The sequence below is a fragment of the Amblyomma maculatum genome, unplaced genomic scaffold, assembly GCF_055883805.1.
Source record: "Amblyomma maculatum isolate TAMU_Amacu unplaced genomic scaffold, ASM5588380v1 scaffold_13, whole genome shotgun sequence".
NCBI classification, from domain to species: Eukaryota; Metazoa; Arthropoda; class Arachnida; order Ixodida; family Ixodidae; genus Amblyomma; species Amblyomma maculatum.
Window position 1 is genome coordinate 21,969,723 of NW_028146738.1, and position 19,447 is coordinate 21,989,169.

General features: G+C 47.2%; 1 protein-coding gene across 1 annotated transcript in view; it reads left to right on the forward strand.

The window, feature by feature from the left end:
* The window catches only part of LOC146172340 (sec1 family domain-containing protein 2-like), a 55,444-nt gene that overhangs the window by 18,600 nt on the left and 17,397 nt on the right, over positions 1-19,447 (forward strand). Inside the window, exons 7-9 of the mRNA XM_084585890.1 lie at positions 1,349-1,442; positions 6,942-7,060; positions 8,091-8,288. Coding sequence (XP_084442016.1) covers positions 1,349-1,442; positions 6,942-7,060; positions 8,091-8,288 — 411 coding nt within the window. The remainder of the gene's footprint in view (positions 1-1,348; positions 1,443-6,941; positions 7,061-8,090; positions 8,289-19,447) is intronic.

Here is a 19,447-nt window from a genome sequence, read left to right on the forward strand (position 1 = left end):
GTTCTTATTTGACAAAAAAGCAATTGTAAAAAAAAAAAAAAAAAAAGTGAGCTGCATGAAGGATTCCTGCCAAGTGTTATACGGTATTTCTTAAAACATATTTTGGAGGGCTTAGTATTTTCTTATGGACTCGCGTACTTGTCTCACTGCTGGTTTACTTGCGTTTGTGCTTTCTTACAACATTATTTCAGAAATTTATCTTGTTCTGATGAGGTGAAAAGGCCTACAAAGTATAAATATGTTGCATGAAAGGAGCTGTGCTACATTTATTTCTTGTTAGCTGGCCCAGGCTTTCTGCCTTTAGCTTCTGCCTTTACACAGAACTTCGTTAACACTGCCTCTGAGTATTTATAAAAGCCATCACATTTAAAACGGAATATGTGTTGGTTTGAACTGTGCTGAGCATACTTACAGAGAGAGACCTGAAATGCAAGGAATAAAGATAGCACACACAGTCTTGAATTCTGTGTGAGTTTACTTTAAACGCGATGTGAAATCATTTTTACCAGTTTCAAAAAATTATTTAATGGGTTGTCAACTGTTGCTTGTACTGCTACAGTTGTCATGTTTCAGCATGATCAACATGTTTTGAAGTGACTTTTCATATTGTGAAAATTTCCATTTAATTTCTTCATTCTGCTCTTTTTATACTGACAGTTGCAATGTTAAATGCAAACTGTAAAATGCTTCTCACAGTTAAGCCTCTCGTTTATTCGCGCTGAAATTTGGCACACAGATGGCACATGGCCGTCTATAATTTTCAATATCGCATTTAGGCGATGTGCTTGCCTGATTTGATCAGAACTCATTAGGAATCTGTGTAGTCTGCAATATCGGTGACCCATAACACGCATCTTTCGCATGGTTCATGCTGGGGGCACCATCTAAGGCGTACTCACAAAACGAGTACATCATTTTATTTCAGCAGGCACGAAGCAAACTTGTTGAATCCGGGGGAGGAAATCGCACTGATAACGTTTTCTGCACTCAGTATTGTTACGGCAGCCGAGAAGTCATCTTAAAACTAGACACTTAAGAGTGTTGACTCACTCACCCAGAATATAACTGCATTTTCAAAGTAAAAAATTATTTCACCGATACACAACAGATGGCGCGGCCAGAATCAGCTATGCAAAAGATGCTTGTTTTCGGTCGCTGACACTGCAGGTGACATGGATTTCTAATTAATTCTCATCGAACAGGGTAAACACATCATCCAAACTCGGTACTGAAAATGCCATCTATGCGCCAAATTTCATTGTGAATAAGCAAGTGGTTCAACTGAGAAAAGCTTCTTGCAGTGCGCATAAAGAATTACTATGCTGATTATGTCCTTGTATATTTCCAGGCAAGCTATACCATCAGAAACTGTGTGTCCTGGTTGTTTGGCTCATGAAGACTCAAAGTTAGCCCTGCAGCACATTATCAACTGCAAGCAGAAGGTAAGCAAATCCTTTTGTTTTTCTCTGCCCTTGTCTGGTTTCAGTCCAGTGCTGTTGAGGGTGTTTGTTATTTGGCATTAAAAATATAATCGGATCATAAATTTACATCTAAAATCATGTCCTTGTCTATTTTTAGAGGTCTCTAGTGTTTGAAAAATAAATTTTTATATAGACACCGGCAGCCCAACACTTAAAATGTGCCGACAGTGTTATTGAGAGACCCAATTGGGCATAGTGGTGTTGAAAGATTTTTTTCTGCTAAGGTTCGAAGTACCATCAAAAAGGTTCAAGAACTGGCAGCTGGCAGTTTGTGATAGTGTTCCCCATCCTGTTTCTCAGCGTGTACCATTGGACTATGTCCATCATATTATGTTTGATGACAGTTTACAATGCCATTTAGCAGCTTGTAATATTTCTGAGGACACTGGGCTTCTGGGCAGGACACAGATGGAGCAATGCGTCGTGTAATACTGATGCTGCCTGCATCAAACTACCATCCTTATCTGCAACACCTTGAAGAACGAGGCACCATTTATTTAGCACTTGTCATATATTCGTGGAAAGCAGGAGGCAAAAGCTGAAAATGTTTGTGAGGACTGGAAAGGGCTTAGGAACTTACAAATGGAGGACCACTGGTATACAGAACTGCAATGTGGTGCAGCATCACATAATGGTGTCACCACGTCTGATTGTTTTGTCAGCCATGGTGGCAAAAATAATTATGCTCCTGTTCTCCTTTAATTTCTTTGCCTCTGTTGCGTGGTTCTCTTGTTACTGCAGAATTCATTAAAGAATGGCTTGTGTGCTCCACATTTCTAGTCACACCGGGTTGAAGTGCATATGAAATACTGATATCACTCCAGCAAGTATTCAGCAACATCTCTAGAATGGCTCTGCTACAGTGGCTCAGTGGCCAAGGCACTTGACTGCTGATCCCAAGGACGTGGATTCGAACCAGGCTGCGACGGGAGATTTGCAGCCTCTCGAGTAACAAGTGATAAGCCAGGAAACTACTCCAGACTATGTATCCAGCTAAATTTTGCAGTTTTAGAGTGCAGCTCTTTGGCACCCGTTCCTGCGTTTCGCGTCGTCGCCATCGCCGTTGTCCCTCGTAACCATCTCCGCGGCCAAGGAAGCATGCCCTCCTTCCGACCCCTCCCCCTTCCTCCGTGGTGGTGACTGCGCATGTTCTCCGATTGTTGCAGGCGCTCCTGCTGCCATCATTCGCCGCTGCGTGTTTTTAGGAATATAGCATGACATCTATAGGTCCATTAATGAGAATTGCTCCTTGTACTGTATAGTCTCCTAGCTATCTTCTGCTAGAAATCTGTGTGCGCGGTTACTTTCGGATGGTTGACCGCGCGGGACCTTCAACTGCGGACTGGAGCAATGGCTCTTTTGATTATAAATACAAGTCGAGCTCGGATTCGATCTCTCAAGAAGTATCGAGCAGTTTTCTTTCCTATATTATCCTCATTTATGTCATTTATAATCAGGCTGATAATGATGATGATGTTAATTAACAACACCTGCAGAACACACATATTCCGTTGACTATCTTATTTGTATAGCAATCATAATCAAAATTAAATCGCTATGCTCATTCTCTGATATGCGCATTCCCTGAAACCAAGCCGACACTGGGGATGCGTCACGGCCAGAAACGCCCGACAGCGAAAGGGTTAATAAACTGCCGAGAACAGTTTCTATCACAGTAGTTTTATCTTATGGATACCTATACTGGCATCGCTATTGTTTAAAAAAAAGGTTACCAGTTTGGAATAGGAGCACAGCAAAAGAGTGATTGATGATGACAGATCTCAAGGCGCTAAAGCAGGATGGCCAGGGGTCAAAATGATTTCGTATAGGCAACAGACCACATGGCATTGCTATTGTTGGAAAAAAAGGTTACCAGGTTGGAACAGGAGCTAAGCAAAGGAGTGATTGATGATGACAGATATCAGCGCGCTAAAGCAGGATGGCCAGGGGCCAAACTGATTTTGTACAGGCAATAGACCACATTGCATCATTATTGTTGGAAGAAAAGGTTACCAGGTTGGAACAGGAGCTAAGCAAAGGAGTGATTGATGATGACAGATCCCAGCGCGCTAAAGCAGGATGGCCAGGGGTCAAACTGATTTCGTACAGGCAACAGACCACATGGCATTGCTATTGTTGGAAGAAAAGGTTACCAGGTTGGAACAGGAGCTAAGCAAAGGAGTGATTGATGATGACAGATATCAGCGCGCTAAAGCAAGATGGCCAGGGGCCAAACTGATTTTGTACAGGCAGCAGACCACTTTGCATCGCTATTGTTGGAAGAAAAGGTTACCAGGTTGGAACAGGAGCTAATCAAAGGAGTGATTGATGATGACAGATATCAGCGCGCTAAAGCAGGATGGCCAGGGGCAAAACTGATTTTGTACAGGCAACCGACCACATTGCATCGCTATTGTTGGAAGAAAAGGTTCAGTAGCGTGGTTTTTTGGGCTTGTTGGTACATGATTCCAATACACTATAGCGCAGCAAAAGACGAGGACACAAGAGACGAGAGACGAACAGCACGAGCACTAACTTCCAACAAATTTTATTCTCCTGAAGCATCATATTTATACACCAGAAAAACAGGAATCACATGTGCCAACAGTATCAATTCCTTAGAAAGACGAGCTCTTTATCTGAGAGGAGAATGGAAGGTGTGCTTACACACGCGCATCCTGAACTATTTATCTTTTCGGTTTCAATTATTTCTCGCGTTACCCTTTCTCTACTTTTTCCTATTACCACACTTTTATCAAAGAAAGGCTTACAGGTTTTTGACTTGCATTCGAGAATGTGGTCAACCAGCGATCCGCCTTGCCGGCCATTTTTGACGTTGCGAGCGTGTTCCATTAGGCGCTCGTTCAGACATCTCCCTGTCTGGCCGATATAGTGTTTCCTGCATGACAAGGGAATTTTATATACAACACCTTCATCACACGTGACGTACGGCTTCTGGTGCCAAATTGCTCATCCGCGCGCTTTGTTGGTGTTGGTTTCTTTCAGCTTGCACAACGTAGAAAGTTTCTTCGGCGCCGTGTGTAAGCACACCTTCCATTCTCCTCTCAGATAAAGAGCTCGTCTTTCTAAGGAATTGATACTGTTGGCACATGTGATTCCTGTTTTTCTGGCGTATAAATATGATGCTTCAGGAGAATAAAATTTGTTGGAAGTTAGCGCTCGTGGTGTTCGTCTCTCGTCTCTTGTGTCCTCGTCTTTTGCTGCACTATAGTGTATTGGAAAAAAAGGTTACCAGGTAGGAACAGGAGCTAAGCAAAGGAGTGATTGATGATGACAGATATCAGCGCACTAAAGTAGGATGGCCAGGGGCCAAACTAATTTTGTACAGGCAACAGACCACATTGCATCGCTATTGTCGGAAGAAAAGGTTACCAGGTTGGAACAGGGGTTAAGCAAAGGAGTGATTGATGATGACAGATCCCAGCGCGCTAAAGCAGGATGGCCAGGGGTCAAACTGATTTCGTACAGGCAACAGACCACATGGCATTGCTATTGTTGGAAGAAAAGGTTACCAGGTTGGAACAGGAGCTAAGCAAAGGAGTGATTGATGATGACAGATATCAGCGCACTAAAGCAGGATGGCCAGGGGCCAAACTGATTTTGTACAGGCAACAGACCACATTGCATCGCTGTTGTTGGAAGAAAAGGTTACCAGGTTGGAACAGGAGCTAAGCAAAGGAGTGATTGATGATGACAGATCCCAGCGCGCTAAAGCAGGATGGCCAGGGGTCAAACCGATTTCGTAAAGGCAACAGACCACATGGCATTGCTATTGTTAGAAGAAAAGGTTACCAGTTTGGAACAGGAGCACAGCAGAGGAGTGGTTGGTGATGACAGGTCTTGGCACACTTAGGTGCGACGGCCGACAAGGCAAACTGGTTTTGCAGAGGCGACACGTCACATGGCGTTGCTAGTGTTGAAGAGGTTGTCAGCAGGGTCACACAATCCCTCTGCCATGTCAGTCATCTGCAGACAGTTATGTATGCGTGATAGGCAGTGAACCATCTACGAGCAAGGCTTCACGTGGCATGCTTCGGAAATGCATCGACTCTTAAGAGGCACAGTGATGGTGTAAAGAAGCACAAAACCACAAAAATACAGCCAGATGTATAAAGATGGCGGCGCTTCTTGCTAACAAAGCAGTTGCTGCAAGAATGCTCAATTGTTGCCAGTCTAGTGTGTAAAAAATATGCAACCACATCTTGCTTCCATGAAAAATTTAATATATTTAAAATACATTTGCGAATGCATGGCAGCCTTAATTATAGTAATGCTTTAGCATTCTCTCACATTGGCGGTCCTAAGTGTGTCTGGCAATTTTTTTTCATACCTTATGTGTGGACATCACAGTAATTATTTTGACATTGAAACCAAAATGGCATCAAAGATTAAATACCGTTTTAAATTATTTAATGGTTACAGGGGAATAAATACCACAAGGTGATCCATATAGAGTAACATCATTACGAATAAGAAAACATACACGCAAAAATTTGATGTCTAACGTCTTTAAAAAAGTCTTTTTTTTTTTTTTTTGTCATACATGTTAGTTTGAAAAATATTTGTTTCGTAACATCTGTATGGATGTTTGCCGCAAGCAGTTCACAGTACAAAAGTTATTACTTGATGTTTCTGTCATTGCATTCTGTGGCTTCATTGTGCAGCGTAAATATCTGATGCTCAGTCTAGCATCTTCTGTTGTTTTTAGAAACAGGAAAAAAAAAAGGGCCACAGTTGTAGTTTGAGAAATATTTTGGAGCTGCTGTAAAAGTCATTAATAATGCTTGCAGCATATATCACAATACTTCACGACAGTCATACTACACTCCTCTTGCAAAGAGGAGTGTAGTATACTTTGTGCTAGTCCATTTAGTTAAATAACCTTAAACCTTGGGGATACTTGAAAAATGCCAAGTACAAAAGTGTAGGGCATCAAACGGAACCAAGAATTCTTTGAGGATATTTTTTCATGTTGTGGAAAGGGAAGTGCACAAAACCCCAGAAAGCAAAACAAACCTGTTGCCAGACACCAAGGCTGGTGGAGACTGCAACTGTGCAAGTTGGGAAATTTTCTCTCAAGAAGCGCGGGTAAACGAGGTGTTCAAAGTGTGTGATCCTTTCTGGAAGCTCTGAATTTCATTTCGTTTTTGGCTGAGCACAGGGAACACTTTGCAGTAAAGCTACCATGATGAAAATTGTGCTTCTTGGGGGTGTTTTTTTTTTTGGCATTTCTGTAAAGTTTCTAGTGGATTACTAATTCTTACCTATTAATTGAACTAATTGGACGTAAAGACTGGTCTTTCCTTTTCTAGTCTGGACAACTGCCAGAAAAGCTAATTTGAAAAATTATGACACGTTCCACTAAAAAAATGCAGATAGACGTCGTTGTGGATTTTCAGGGTAAGTTATTTTGTATATGTTTTTACATCTGCTCAATAGGAATGCATGATGGAGCTGAACCGGCTTCTTGTGGAAGCAGCGCTGAAACAAGGTGTGCGTTTGGACGTCACAGGCCGTCTAACAGCAGAACAGCTTCGAAAGAGAGTTCTTCAGTTCAGGTAAAAAAGAGGGGGAGGGGAGGGGGAACATGAGCCTTGCACTCACCAAAAGAATTATTGTTGCTTGGATTATTTTTGGGATGGAGCGCATTTGGCAAGCACTCGCAGATTATGACTAGCAGCTTACCGGTATCGCTCAAGAGGAAAGTATACAACAGTTGCATCTTGCCTGTACTCACCTATGGGGCTGAAACGTGGAGGCTAACCAAAAGAGTTCTACCTAAGTTGAGGACAACCCAGAGGGCTATGGAACGAAAAATGGTAGGAGTAACATTAAGAGATAGAAAGCGTGCAGAGTGGGTCAGAGAAATAACTCAAGTTAACGACATTCTAGTGGAAATTAAGAAGAAGAAATGGACATGGGCAGGACATGTAGTGCGAAGAGAGGATAACCGATGGTCGCTGAGGGTAACAAACTGGATTCCAAGGGAAGGAAAGCGTAGCAGGGGGCGGCAGAAAGTTAGGTGGGCGGATGAGATTAAGAAGTTCGCAGGGGTCAAGTGGATGCAGCTAGCACAGAACCGGGTTAAATGGAGAGCTATGGGAGAGGCCTTCGCCCTGCAGTGGGTATAATCAGGCTGATGATGATGATGATTATTATTATTATTTTTTACTAATAGGACAGGCAGCACACATCTGAAATATATCCAGCTAAGCATAGTGTCATTGAACTTATGAATGTGAACTGGCAAATAAATTTGCCTTAGCATGGTGTCTGGAGCATATCACATGGCACATCATATGAGCAGCTATAGTGTTGGGGAGTTTCTTTTTCATTAGCTTGATTTTCTGTTCATTCTACATGCAAAAATTGAGTTGAAAGTAGTATGTATGTCCAGCTACAGCTGCATTTGGCAGAACCTTGGAAAGAAAAGTGGTGCTTGTGCATTCACTGCATAGGAAATTGTTTCTACCCAGAATACTTCAGGAGTTTTCACTGATATAAAAAGTAAAAAAAAAAGCCTGAACAGCAAAGATTTCAAACAAGCTCAGATAGTTTTGTCTTTTTTGCTCTGGTTCTGCATTTCAGGAAAGATGGTGGAGCTGCTGTCGTTGACAAAGGCTTGATACAGCAGATCTTTGGAGCAGCCCAAGCCATGCTGGAGGGCCGGTACTCAAAACTTGAAGACCTCCTGAGCACAGAGAAGGTGCTTGTGCAAAATGCAGGTGTCTCTTCTGAGGCCGCTTCACGGAGCTTGGTGCAACTTCTTCATTCCAGTAACACCACGTATGTGCAAAACATTCGTCCAACTAATTGTCACTTATGGTAACTCTTTTTGCTTTCTGGAGCATATTGTTTGTCAAGCAAAGAAAGGTGGCAGCATATTCTGAGTGGCTCAAGAGAGGGCCACCAGGATAAACTTGCAAGTTCTTCAGGTGCATTGCATTTGGTTGAAGATGCGAAGTAGAGGTGTGCCTGCAGGACTTTCAGTGGTGCATAAAAAAACTCGGCTTTTCTGGCTAATGTAGGACCCTGTTCATGATGGTGTTTGTACATGTTCCTACTGTTGGCTCAGCATAGGAGCACATAGCACTCTCTCTGTTGCTGACATTTTTCCTTGGCTGCAGATGCAAGTACGCTTTTCTGTAGTAAGGATGGTGCACTCTCAGGCATAGTTTGATTTAGTCTGCACTCCTGAAACTGTGGACATGCTAGATGATGATAATGTGTGTATTTCATAGCCACAGGCTGCTAGATGAAATGCAACACCCCACCCTGAACTCCTTAGCTCAAGTAGCAGTCACAGAGTACAGGTGCCTGCAAAAGTTGTGAAGAGCTGCTTTAAAATTGTATGCTTTTCCATTGGATTGACTAAATTACTCTAGCACTCGTTTATATAGTTCTGGTCTCTTGTGAAATTGAGGTGTAGGCTAGGTTGTTTTTGCAGACAGTCATCTAAAACAAAAAGAGATCATATTTTTTGCTTGATAAACAGCCTTTTGAATCATGAAAGAAGGAAATGCAAAAATACCGCTGCTGTTTCGGGGCAACTGTGTGTTTGTCATTAAGAAGTAAGTCATGAAGCCCTAGGCATTGCAGCCATTATGATGGACAGGAGATGGCCAGAAGAAGACTTCGCATGTATACAAATAGCATGCATACTTTAGATTACAGTGTTACTTCATGTAATGGTATTGTTACACCATTACATTTTATAATTTCCGCAAACCGTGTGTCATATATATCATTCTTCCTTTTCGCATGCGCGTTCTAGTGACTTATAAAAGCATTAGCACTGAACAGCTGCGGAATGTCACATGGCATTCATACAGCAAAGACTCATTGTTTCTGACTTCAAAATAGAGGAAAAAGACGTCCAAATTACCTGAATGTTGAATGATAGAATTTCTTTCTCCAAATGCTACCAAGAATTGCTCGTGTGAAAGTAAAATTTTTTTGGTAAATACCTGAACAATAATCATCAACTTTCAACATAAAAGCTTCGCAACAACGATGATTTTTCACAGTTCCGTGAAGTGTTTTAATTCACGCATGCTGTTTGGACTCTCGAAGTTAGAACTCTCTGCGGCTTCTCTCAGTTTGCAAGGCGGTATAGAGCTGAAGCTTCTTAGCTTGTGGCATCGCACGTGAGAAAGTTTCACTGCACAAACAGCAAACATCACATGACGAGCGCTGAGTTTCATTTCCCTGAAGGAATGGAAATGCCGGAAGCGATGGAAAAACTGCATTGGCGCCGCTGCGGCATGACACCCTGAACAAACAAAAACAAAACAAACAAAAAAATCAGCGACTAGACAGTTATTGTTCCAAACGGTGCGCAGCTACTGGCTTGGTTGTTGGCAGGTTGATCTATGCAACTGATAGCCGCCATCGCTGCGGCTGGCAGCAAAGCCCTGTAAACAAAACTATGCAGCTGGAGTTGTCACTTGTATCAGTCGACTTGTCGATCATCAGCACGCCCGTTGCGTTCGTGTTAGAGGGGCACAGGTAATAATAATCATTTCAAGCCTAAGCATGAATTTGGACGATCGTTTCTCGAGCAGGTGTACCACGTCACGTATGGCGCGGCAGTTCCGGCCATTTTAACAGATGTCAGCCACAGAGCGTCCCAGTAAACGAACTTCCGACGCCATTGCCTTACGTGGGCGTTTGGCGGGAGTCTGGTGACAGTTTGAATTTCCAAACTAAGGGGAAATAGGGAAATACCGAATTACGAAGGTATTTTACTATATTTACACGGACTTATTTCATATACAGCAAGTGACCGAATCAAATGAAAATTCACTACTACCAGGCACGTACAAGGGAGGTATCAAAGGTGAACTAGGCCCCCACCTCCCATTCTGCTCAGTACAGGAAATAACCTTGGGCCTCTCCCAAAAAAATTCTTGGCTATGCATGCACCTGGTTACTATAATATACCTCTGTTACGTAACCAGTACAAGCACAATACTTAGGCATCACCTGTTGGCATCTATAAAAAAAATTGTTTATATTTTAAACAAGCCTACATAAAATGCTGTTGAACAAAAACTTGCAAAGCTCAATTCCAGATCAGTAATTAAGCTTTAATGGCAGTGTACAAAAGTACCCCTGTACCTAGGTGGCTGAAAGTTATCTAGAACATTTTGTTATTTTGTCCCCCATAGAATATGCACAACTTTGGCATGTAAACATATTTCTTTTATTCTTGTATATACCATTTTTAAGCCGTCATAAATCATATATGAAGGCTGCGCTGCAGCATATGTGACATTTCTCTTTGGCAAAAAATTAAATAAGGAATGTGTAATAACAGACTTGAAGGAACTAAAATAAATCCTTTTTGTGGGTGTAGTCATAAAATAAATGACATTTATATGGGTTAGACTTCAAATTAAACCAATAACAATAGATAAAAGTGCGCTGAATTCAACTTTTGAAATTCGGGTTTAGCCGAAACAGGTCAATATTTTTTGGATGGAAGGCATAGCTAGCTGCCTTTTGAACAAGAGTTACCCTCAGTCAAAGTACAAAATGGTCTAAATAAAGAAGCAAGGTTTGATATGATGGTAGTATTGTTAAATAAGCAATGTAGTTGTGCATATTTAGGTATTGCGCCAGGCTGCAAAGCACTAGCCTCTTGCCACCTGAAAGCTAAGCAATATTTGTTCACTCTCATCACCAGCTTACCACTTTTAGTCGAGTATGGTCTGTCAGCTGCGTATAAAACACGGACACAAAACCATGCATAAGCATCAGGAAAAAGTCTTCTATGTCCACTGTGAGGAATAACAGAAGTTCCTTAGACAAAAACAGCTCCGAAAAAAAATGCCTGGAATAAGTGACTTTTGGCACCCGAGGATCCCATATTAGATGATGGAAAAAATCAGTAGTTCATTCATCAAAAATAATATTTGCCGAAAAAAATTGAAACTTTTGTTTTGCTATAAACACTGAAAAGAAACCTGCGAAATTTTCAAAAAATAAGAACCTATAAGCAACCCCTAATTATATGAGAGAAATTCTTATGCATTGCAGTTGTACTCAGCAGGTCTCGTTTGTTTTTAAAATGCACTTAGAGAGAAGTTTTGGTAACACCATCAGTAGGGGTGTGCAAACATCAAATAGTAACTCTCAAATCAAATATCGAATCGAATGAAGAAAAAAAAAAACATGTATAGCGAATAGTATGAATATCAAACTTTGTTCAGTGGAGCAAAACATATGCAGCACCTTCAGAGGACCTTCATTCAGGCTTCAAGAGACCAGGAGAAAAGTTTGAATTATCCAAACATTTGTGGGCGATTCCTCTGCCCGAGGGATGCGTACGACAAACACACAGTGGGCCGTATAACAAACATCTTTTATCTCACGTAAGCGCGGGCGTCGTCGAGGCTGTCCGGGGTCGTCGTCCGGGTGGCGCGGGTCGTTTCCGTGGAGAGAGCCAGGAGCGAAGCCGGAATGAAGAGCCAGGGACCAAGAAGGGCGAGACGGCGGCGCGTGCCTTCTTTTATAACCCCCCTCGCGTGGGACCGGTTATCCCCGAACGAGCGGGGAGAGGGAAACAGGCACCGCGCAGAGAGCATTGGGATAGTGGCGTGGCCTTTGAATGCGCGGCGCGCACGGGCATACGGATACGTGGTGCAGGGCCCCACATCTTCCCCCCCCCCTCAGCGTCCGACCCGGGCTCCACCAACAGCCGGGCCATGTCCATGTCCGAGCCTGGGTCATCGTAAAATATGAAGGCTTGTCGCCTGGCTCTGGCGGGATGCCATCTCAGCTGGTCCGTGGGACGGGAGGAGCAGCAGGCATGGCGGGACTGTTGCGGCTGGTCCCTCTCCGGCAGCGGCCACATCCTCGGGGTCACAGCGCAGCTGGGCTCAGCCACGGATACGACTGGCAGCGGCCCTGAGCTGCTGCTCTACATCGTTGACCCCTTTCCACGTGGCGCCGTGCTGGATGCACATTGCAGCAGGCGTTTCCGCCCCGGGCACACCTGGCTTCCTGAGGCCCGTACTCCAGGCCTGGGCAGCGGGCTCCAATCCAGACTCGTTGAAGACGGCCAGCATGGCCGCGCTGGTCACAATAATAGGCCACAAACTAGGGGGGTACCCCCTGTTTAAGTGGCCCCTCCTCGAACCAAGTGCTGGGTGCGGTTTCCCGCCCCAGCGACGGTGGTTCATCTGGCTGTAGTGCTGGGTGCGGTTTCCCGCCCCAGCGACGGTGGTTCATCTGGCTGCTGCAAAATCTTGTCAGAATGCATTCTGAAAGAAGCAAAGACGTTAGACAAGGTAGTGCACTACCTTGGCCTTAGGTTATAGCGTCGGTTGCGAACCGGGTTGCTACCTGCATCGCTTTGAGCTTCCCCCGCTTCGCAGTTATCGTCCTTGCGAAGGTGGTAAGCTTTCAAGTCTGCGACGTGCACCGGACCAGTGGTTTCACCGCTCGCCAACAACCGCAGCTGGTAGGTGAGTGGCGTAGTCCGTGCCGTAACTTCGAACGGTCCAACCCACTTGTGCGCTAGCGACGCGCCGAAACCACGCGCTGCGTTACTAAGCGGGTGCGTTCTTTTCAGTACCAAGTCGCCCGTGTTGAAAACGACGTGACGACGACCTTTGTTGTACTGATCCGCTTGCTCCATGCGCGCGACATCGAGGTTTTCACGAGCCGCGCGCTGCACTGCCTCAAGGCGCTCGCGGAGCTTTGCCGCGTACTGCGTAAGCGGAGGGGGCGCGGGCCCCGCCGCGTCAAGTAGGGCGTTCTCTAGCGGAAAAGCGATCTCTTTCCCAAAATTCAAGTAAGCAGGTGTCATACCCACCGACCTGTTCACGGTTGTTCTAGTGGCGAAAGCCGGTTCGGACAGCCGTGCGTCCCAATCTCTGTGCTGCTCGGTCGTCGCGACCAGCTTACTCTTAACATTCCGATTCACTCTCTCGGTTATGTTGCTCTGAGCGTGGTAGGGACTCGTTTTCCTGTGGCGGATTTGAAGCGCCCGACAGGAATCAACAAAGACTTTGCTTGTGAAATACGAGGCATTGTCTGTAATCAGATCAGAAGGGAAACCGAAACGAGTGAATGTCTCCAACAGTTTCTCCCAAATCCGTTCTGACACAAGCTTCCTAAGGGGGAAAACCTCAACCCACTTGGAATAGTGGTCCGTTATTACCAGAATATATTGGTGTCCGCGCGCGGAGCGAGGTAGGGGTCTAATGATATCGCACGCGACCACTTGCCACGGATAGTTGCTAACTACCGGCTTCATCATGCCAGCGGGTTTCCCCGCCCGAGGCTTGGCTACCTGGCAAACAGGACATGTACGGGCGTAACCCAGCACATCCTTTCTCATACCTGGCCAGGTCGCGACACGGCATAACTTGTCGTAAGTGTTACTGCCGCTGCCATGGCCTGCCAGCGCTGAGTCATGGAAGTACTGGAGGAATCGTTTCCGCAACTTCCTCGGGACCACGACTCGGAAGGGGGATGCAATCGCCTCTTCCTCATCAAGTTGGGGGATGTAGCGGAGCAGTAAGCCGTCATCGCCCAGCAGATACGCGTCGTACTTGCCCTCAGCGTTCCCGGTGCAAGCTGCACTACTCGCAAGCTCTGTCAGCACCCGCTGGCATAGACCGTCTGCTTTCTGGGCCTCAATTAGCTCTTCCCTACTGACCGCTACTCCCCATGACAGATTTCTCTCTGCCTCGCTTCTTGGCCGCCACCAGCTGCTGCGCCTTCTCTCTCTCGCAGCACCGTGCGGCAACTCTGTCCGCCTCCTTTCTCTCTTTAACTACGCAGGGCACGACACTCGCGTCCGCCCTCTCCTCCTCTCCACTAGCGGCGACGCCGCTTTCAGCAAAGCTGGTCTGCGCCTCTTCTGCGCTTCTGCCAGCCTTCAACGGTGCGCGCGATAACGCATCGGCCACCTTATTCATGCTGCCCCGGCGGTACTCAATGGCGTACGCGTAACGTTGCAACATCAGCGCCCATCTCGCGAGTCTGCCTGCGGGGTTTTTCAGCCTCTTTAACCACGAAAGTGCCTGGTGATCTGTCTGCACGGTGAAAACCGCTCCGTCTAGGTACATGTCGAACTTTGACAATGCGAACATTATCAATTCCGCTCCGCCGATGTGAGCGTGCGGCTAGCGAACGCGACAGGGCGCAGCTTGCCCTCGTGTTCCTGCAACAAAACAGCTCCTACACCGGCATCACTAGCGTCTGTCTGCAAGACAAACGGCTTGTTCAGGTCAGGGAGGCGCAAACTAGCGGTGTTCGCTATCGCGCGAGCCAAGGCAACAAAAGCGTCGTTCTGTTCCTTGCCCCAGACCCACTTCGAGCCTTTCCGCAACAGCTGGTTCAACGGCCTAGCGAGCTCTGAACAAATAGGGATGAATTGTCTGTAGAAGGCAACCATTCCCAAAAACCTCTGCAAGCTTTTCACGTCCGTCGGGCAGGGGTAGTTCAGAATTGCCTGCAGTTTGTCATCGTTCGGTTTCAAAGTGCCATCATCAACCACAAATCCCAAGAGGTTCAATCTCTTTGATGCCAACTGCACTTTCTTTGGGTTGATCGTTATACCCGCACGTCTCTTTCTTTCAAGAACGGAATTCAGGTGAATGAGATGCTCTTCAAACGACTGTGAGAATATCACAACATCGTCGAGGTACGCCATCGCGTAGTTGAACCTTGCATCGCCCAGCACGATGTCCATCAATCGCATGAACGTGCTCGGTGCATTAGACAAACCAAACGGGAGTCGAGTAAATTCGAAGAGCCCGCAGTGACAGGTGAATGCGGTTTTCTGAATGTCACCTTCCGCCACCTCAATCTGCAGGTACCCTCTGCTTGCATCCAGGACTGTGAAGAACCTTGCGTTCCCTAACGCGTACATCACAGCATCGATCGACTGGAAAGGGTACGCAACCGTAGGCGTCAGTGAGTTGAGCTTGCGATAATCAACACACAGCCTGACCGAACCATCTTTCTTTGGCGCTAGAACCACTGGGGACGCCCAGGGACTTTGCGAGGGTCTCACCGCGCCAGTATCTATCATCTCGTCAAGGGCGCTGTCGAGAAGCTCTCTCTTATGCGCGCTTAACGGCCGCGGGTTACATCTGAAAGGGCGCGCATCACCCGTTTCGATCTCGTGCTGAAGCAAGTCGGTTCTGCCTGGTTTCTCTGTGAAGCAATCCGAAAACGGGAGTAAAGTTTCCACGAGCCTTCGGCGCTGACTACCGGTTCCTGAGAAGGACGCGATAATTGCTTCTAATGGGCTACCATTCAGTGTCGCGGGGGAGCTGTCTGCCATAAAAGCGTGGACGCTCGCTCGCTCAGCGACGCATTCCTGTTGGGGTGCGCTTACAAAGGGAATGAGGGGGGTGAAGGGGCTGTAGCGATAGCCGTTCTCCCCCATGTCAAGCACAATGCCTTCGCTCGAAAGAAAATCTCTTCCGAGAATAACTGGTATGGCTAAGCCAGGCAGATAGACGAAGCGATGCCTCCGCTTCCTGCCGTCAAAACGCAGGACCAGACGTACCGCTCCCGCCGCTTTTGTCTTCCCTGCTGCTAAGCTCAAAGGGGTTTCGGCTGGCCTGACACAGATGTTACATCTACGGCAGGCCTCGAAAACATCATCACCGACCAGTGACAGAGTTGAGCCCGTGTCAACGAGTGCCGAGTAGCTTTGACCAACTAACCGCACTAGCATAAAAGGGCTCGAGCGTGACAACATTCCTTGCGCTCTACAGGCGAGGGGGACAAAATCCTCTGCGCCCCCGGGGCAGTCGCCCGGTGACGCGGCGTGGGAGTAAATTTCCCATTTTCCGCCGTGGCTACCACGAAATTCTCCCGCTGACGGCGACAGGCTGGTGTTACCAATTATGGCCGCCGGCGGTCCGCGTTTCCCTGCATACGCCTTGCTTGACACTCTCGTGCCACGTGGCCCGGCTGGTTGCAATTCCAGCAAAGCCGATCGTTCACCTGCCGCGCGGTCGGGGGATGCCACGTTCCACGAAGCGGCTGGGGACGTCTTTCCCCTCTCTCCGCGCCTGTGCGGACGTCGCTGGCAAGCCCAGCTCGACGCCGCTGCTCGAACGCATACGGGTCAAGAGCGCGAGGAATCGCGGAGCCTTCCGCTGGCCTTTCCTGCCCTACCGTCATTACGTCTGCGCCTCTGGCGCGCGGCACGGAGTCTTGGCCTCCGGCCCAGGCGCATCGCAGCTCTAGCGATTCGGCTGGCCTGGGGGGTGGCTGGTAGCGCAATTCAGCGAGTAAATCCGCCTGTACTACCTTCGCTTCCTGTGCTAGGGCCTCGAGGTTTGCAAAACCACGTCCCCGCAAATACGGCTTGAAGCGTGGATGGCATTGCCTCATCACGAGCATGACCTGTTCTAGATCGGTTGCCGTGGGATCTGCCCTCTTGTAGAGCTCCTGCATTGCGCGTACATACTCGAGGAGGCTCTCCTCTGGGTGCTGTGTGCGCAACGCTAGCTCCTCAAGCATCCGGCGTTCGTAATCGGGCGGCAAGAACTCGGCGCGGAAGCAATCTGTGAAGTCTGCCATCGACTGGAAGGCCGGCTGGCAGCGTCTCCACCGCGCCGCGCTCTCAACAAGTGCCACGGGGATTACCTGCGCTAGCACCACGTCGTCTGGGGAACCCAGTGCCGTCTGATAATCCTCGAGTTCTTGCAAGAACTCGTGGACTGACTTCACGTCCGTGTAACCGGAAAAGGAGGGAACCTCTACATTTATCCGCGGACGCGAGACTGCCGCCGCAGCTGTGGCTTGGTTGGCGCTAGCCACCGAACCGAGCTGAAGGGTGAACACCGACAACACTTCGTTCATCTGCCTCATCAGGGCGGCCGCATCGGTAACCTGCGCAGACTCTACCGCGTCCTTTACCTCACTTCCGGACGCACTGGCGTCCGAAGCGGCCGCCCTATCTGGCACGTCTTTTCTAGGAGGCATTGCACTCAACAACTAAGGCCGGCCTGGAGCCTAAACGCGCACGGCTACCACCTAGCCCGCATCAAGAGGCTAGTCACAAAGGCTAAACACTTCATAAAACTAACATATGCACAAAAAAAATTAAAACACAAACCGCCTGACACTAACAGAGACACACATAACCCAAAACAAAATAAAACACTGTACAAACACTACTATACTACACTCCGTGTCATCTGCACACACGATAGCCCTAAACTCAAAATGGCGTCGCGCCTAACATACAAAGGACCGGCCCGTCGTGTTGCCGTGCGCTGCCACGTTGGCAGAAAAATCGTCCACATGGGTGCTAATTCGGCCCCACGTTGGGCGCCAGTTGTGGGCGATTCCTCTGCCCGAGGGATGCGTACGACAAACACACAGTGGGCCGTATAACAAACATCTTTTATCTCACGTAAGCGCGGGCGTCGTCGAGGCTGTCCGGGGTCGTCGTCCGGGTGGCGCGGGTCGTTTCCGTGGAGAGAGCCAGGAGCGAAGCCGGAACGAAGAGCCAGGGACCAAGAAGGGGGAGACGGCGGCGCATGCCTTCTTTTATAGCCCCCTCGCGCGGGACCGGTTATCCCCGAACGAGCGGGGAGAGGGAAACAGGCACCACGCAGGGAGCATTGGGATAGTGGCGCGGCCTTTGAATGCGCGGCACGCACGGGCATACGGATACGTGGTGCAGGGCCCCACACATTCAATTTATCGAGTGTCCTTAAAAGCTGCAGCATACCGTTTGCACTACAGTAATTTTGTCTAACACTTCGAATATGAATGTCTACACATTTGAGATGAAAATTAAGAAGCAACAACAGTATTTCACAATTTTGTCAAGTGCTTTGCTGTGCACACACTGAAAGTCATCCAGAATCGTCAGTTCCTCCGCGCCCTTTCCCGCAGTGCGACGCACTAGCAGTGGCACCTCTTTCAAATGACCCCATCACATTTTGAGGATGGCTTCACCGCACAGACTGTGCAGTAAGCCCGTGCATGAAGCACCTCAAAATGTGATGGGTCAGCGTACTTGAAGCACAGAGGAAGCACGTGGATGTGAGAGGGAAATATGTGTAAGTGGGCATAATTCCCTCCCAAAATAGAACTAAAAGGTCAATGACTCGCAAATCAGAGGCCAAAACGGCGCGACTGGCTGATTTGGCGGGATGGTGTGAAGAGAAACTATGCTGCAGCACTATATTTCGGTTATTGGGGATTCCAGACAGTCATCTCTCCTGCTACAGAGTGCAAGCCTCAGGCGCGCGGATACCACTGTTCTAAGCAATTCATGTTTGGGTAGGTCTATTTGGACGACTTTCGCGAGCCGCACCCCGACGTCCCCACTCCCCCTCCCGCCTGAATTAATGAGCATCTGACACCACAGACTCACGTGGACATCGAACGGTACTGCACTTGTTGTTCAAGTTATCCAAATTAACGGGGCTCAAATTAACAGAATTTTACTGTATCTCATCTTCCCCACACCTGCGCCGAGCCTGTCACCAAATGTATTGAATATTCGTACTTCCGAATACTAGGTATTCGATTCATATTCGGTTACTCGAGTATTCGCGCGTTTCTTACCATTAGCACTTGCATGAACAGCTAGTGTGTGTAATAACAAGTTTGTTATTCTTGTCATGACTTAATAGCTGCTATTTGTGTTAGCTGAGCTATTATACAGCCAGGCCAAGCTGGACAGATGGCTCCTGTTAATATATAAGCAACCTGAAACTTGCATTTTGGGGATTTGAGGGTTTATATGGCGTCATCATAGATGACGTTGATAGCATGTTGAGAGCACAAAAAATAGTGTCACAGACAGTACATGTTTGTGTGTGTGTGTGTGTGTGTGTGTGTGTGTGTGTGTGTGTGTGTGTGTGTGTGTGTGTGTGTGTGTGTGTGTGTGTGTGTGTGTGTGTGTGTGTGTGTGTGTGTGTGTGTGTGTGTGTGTGTGTGTCCGCATG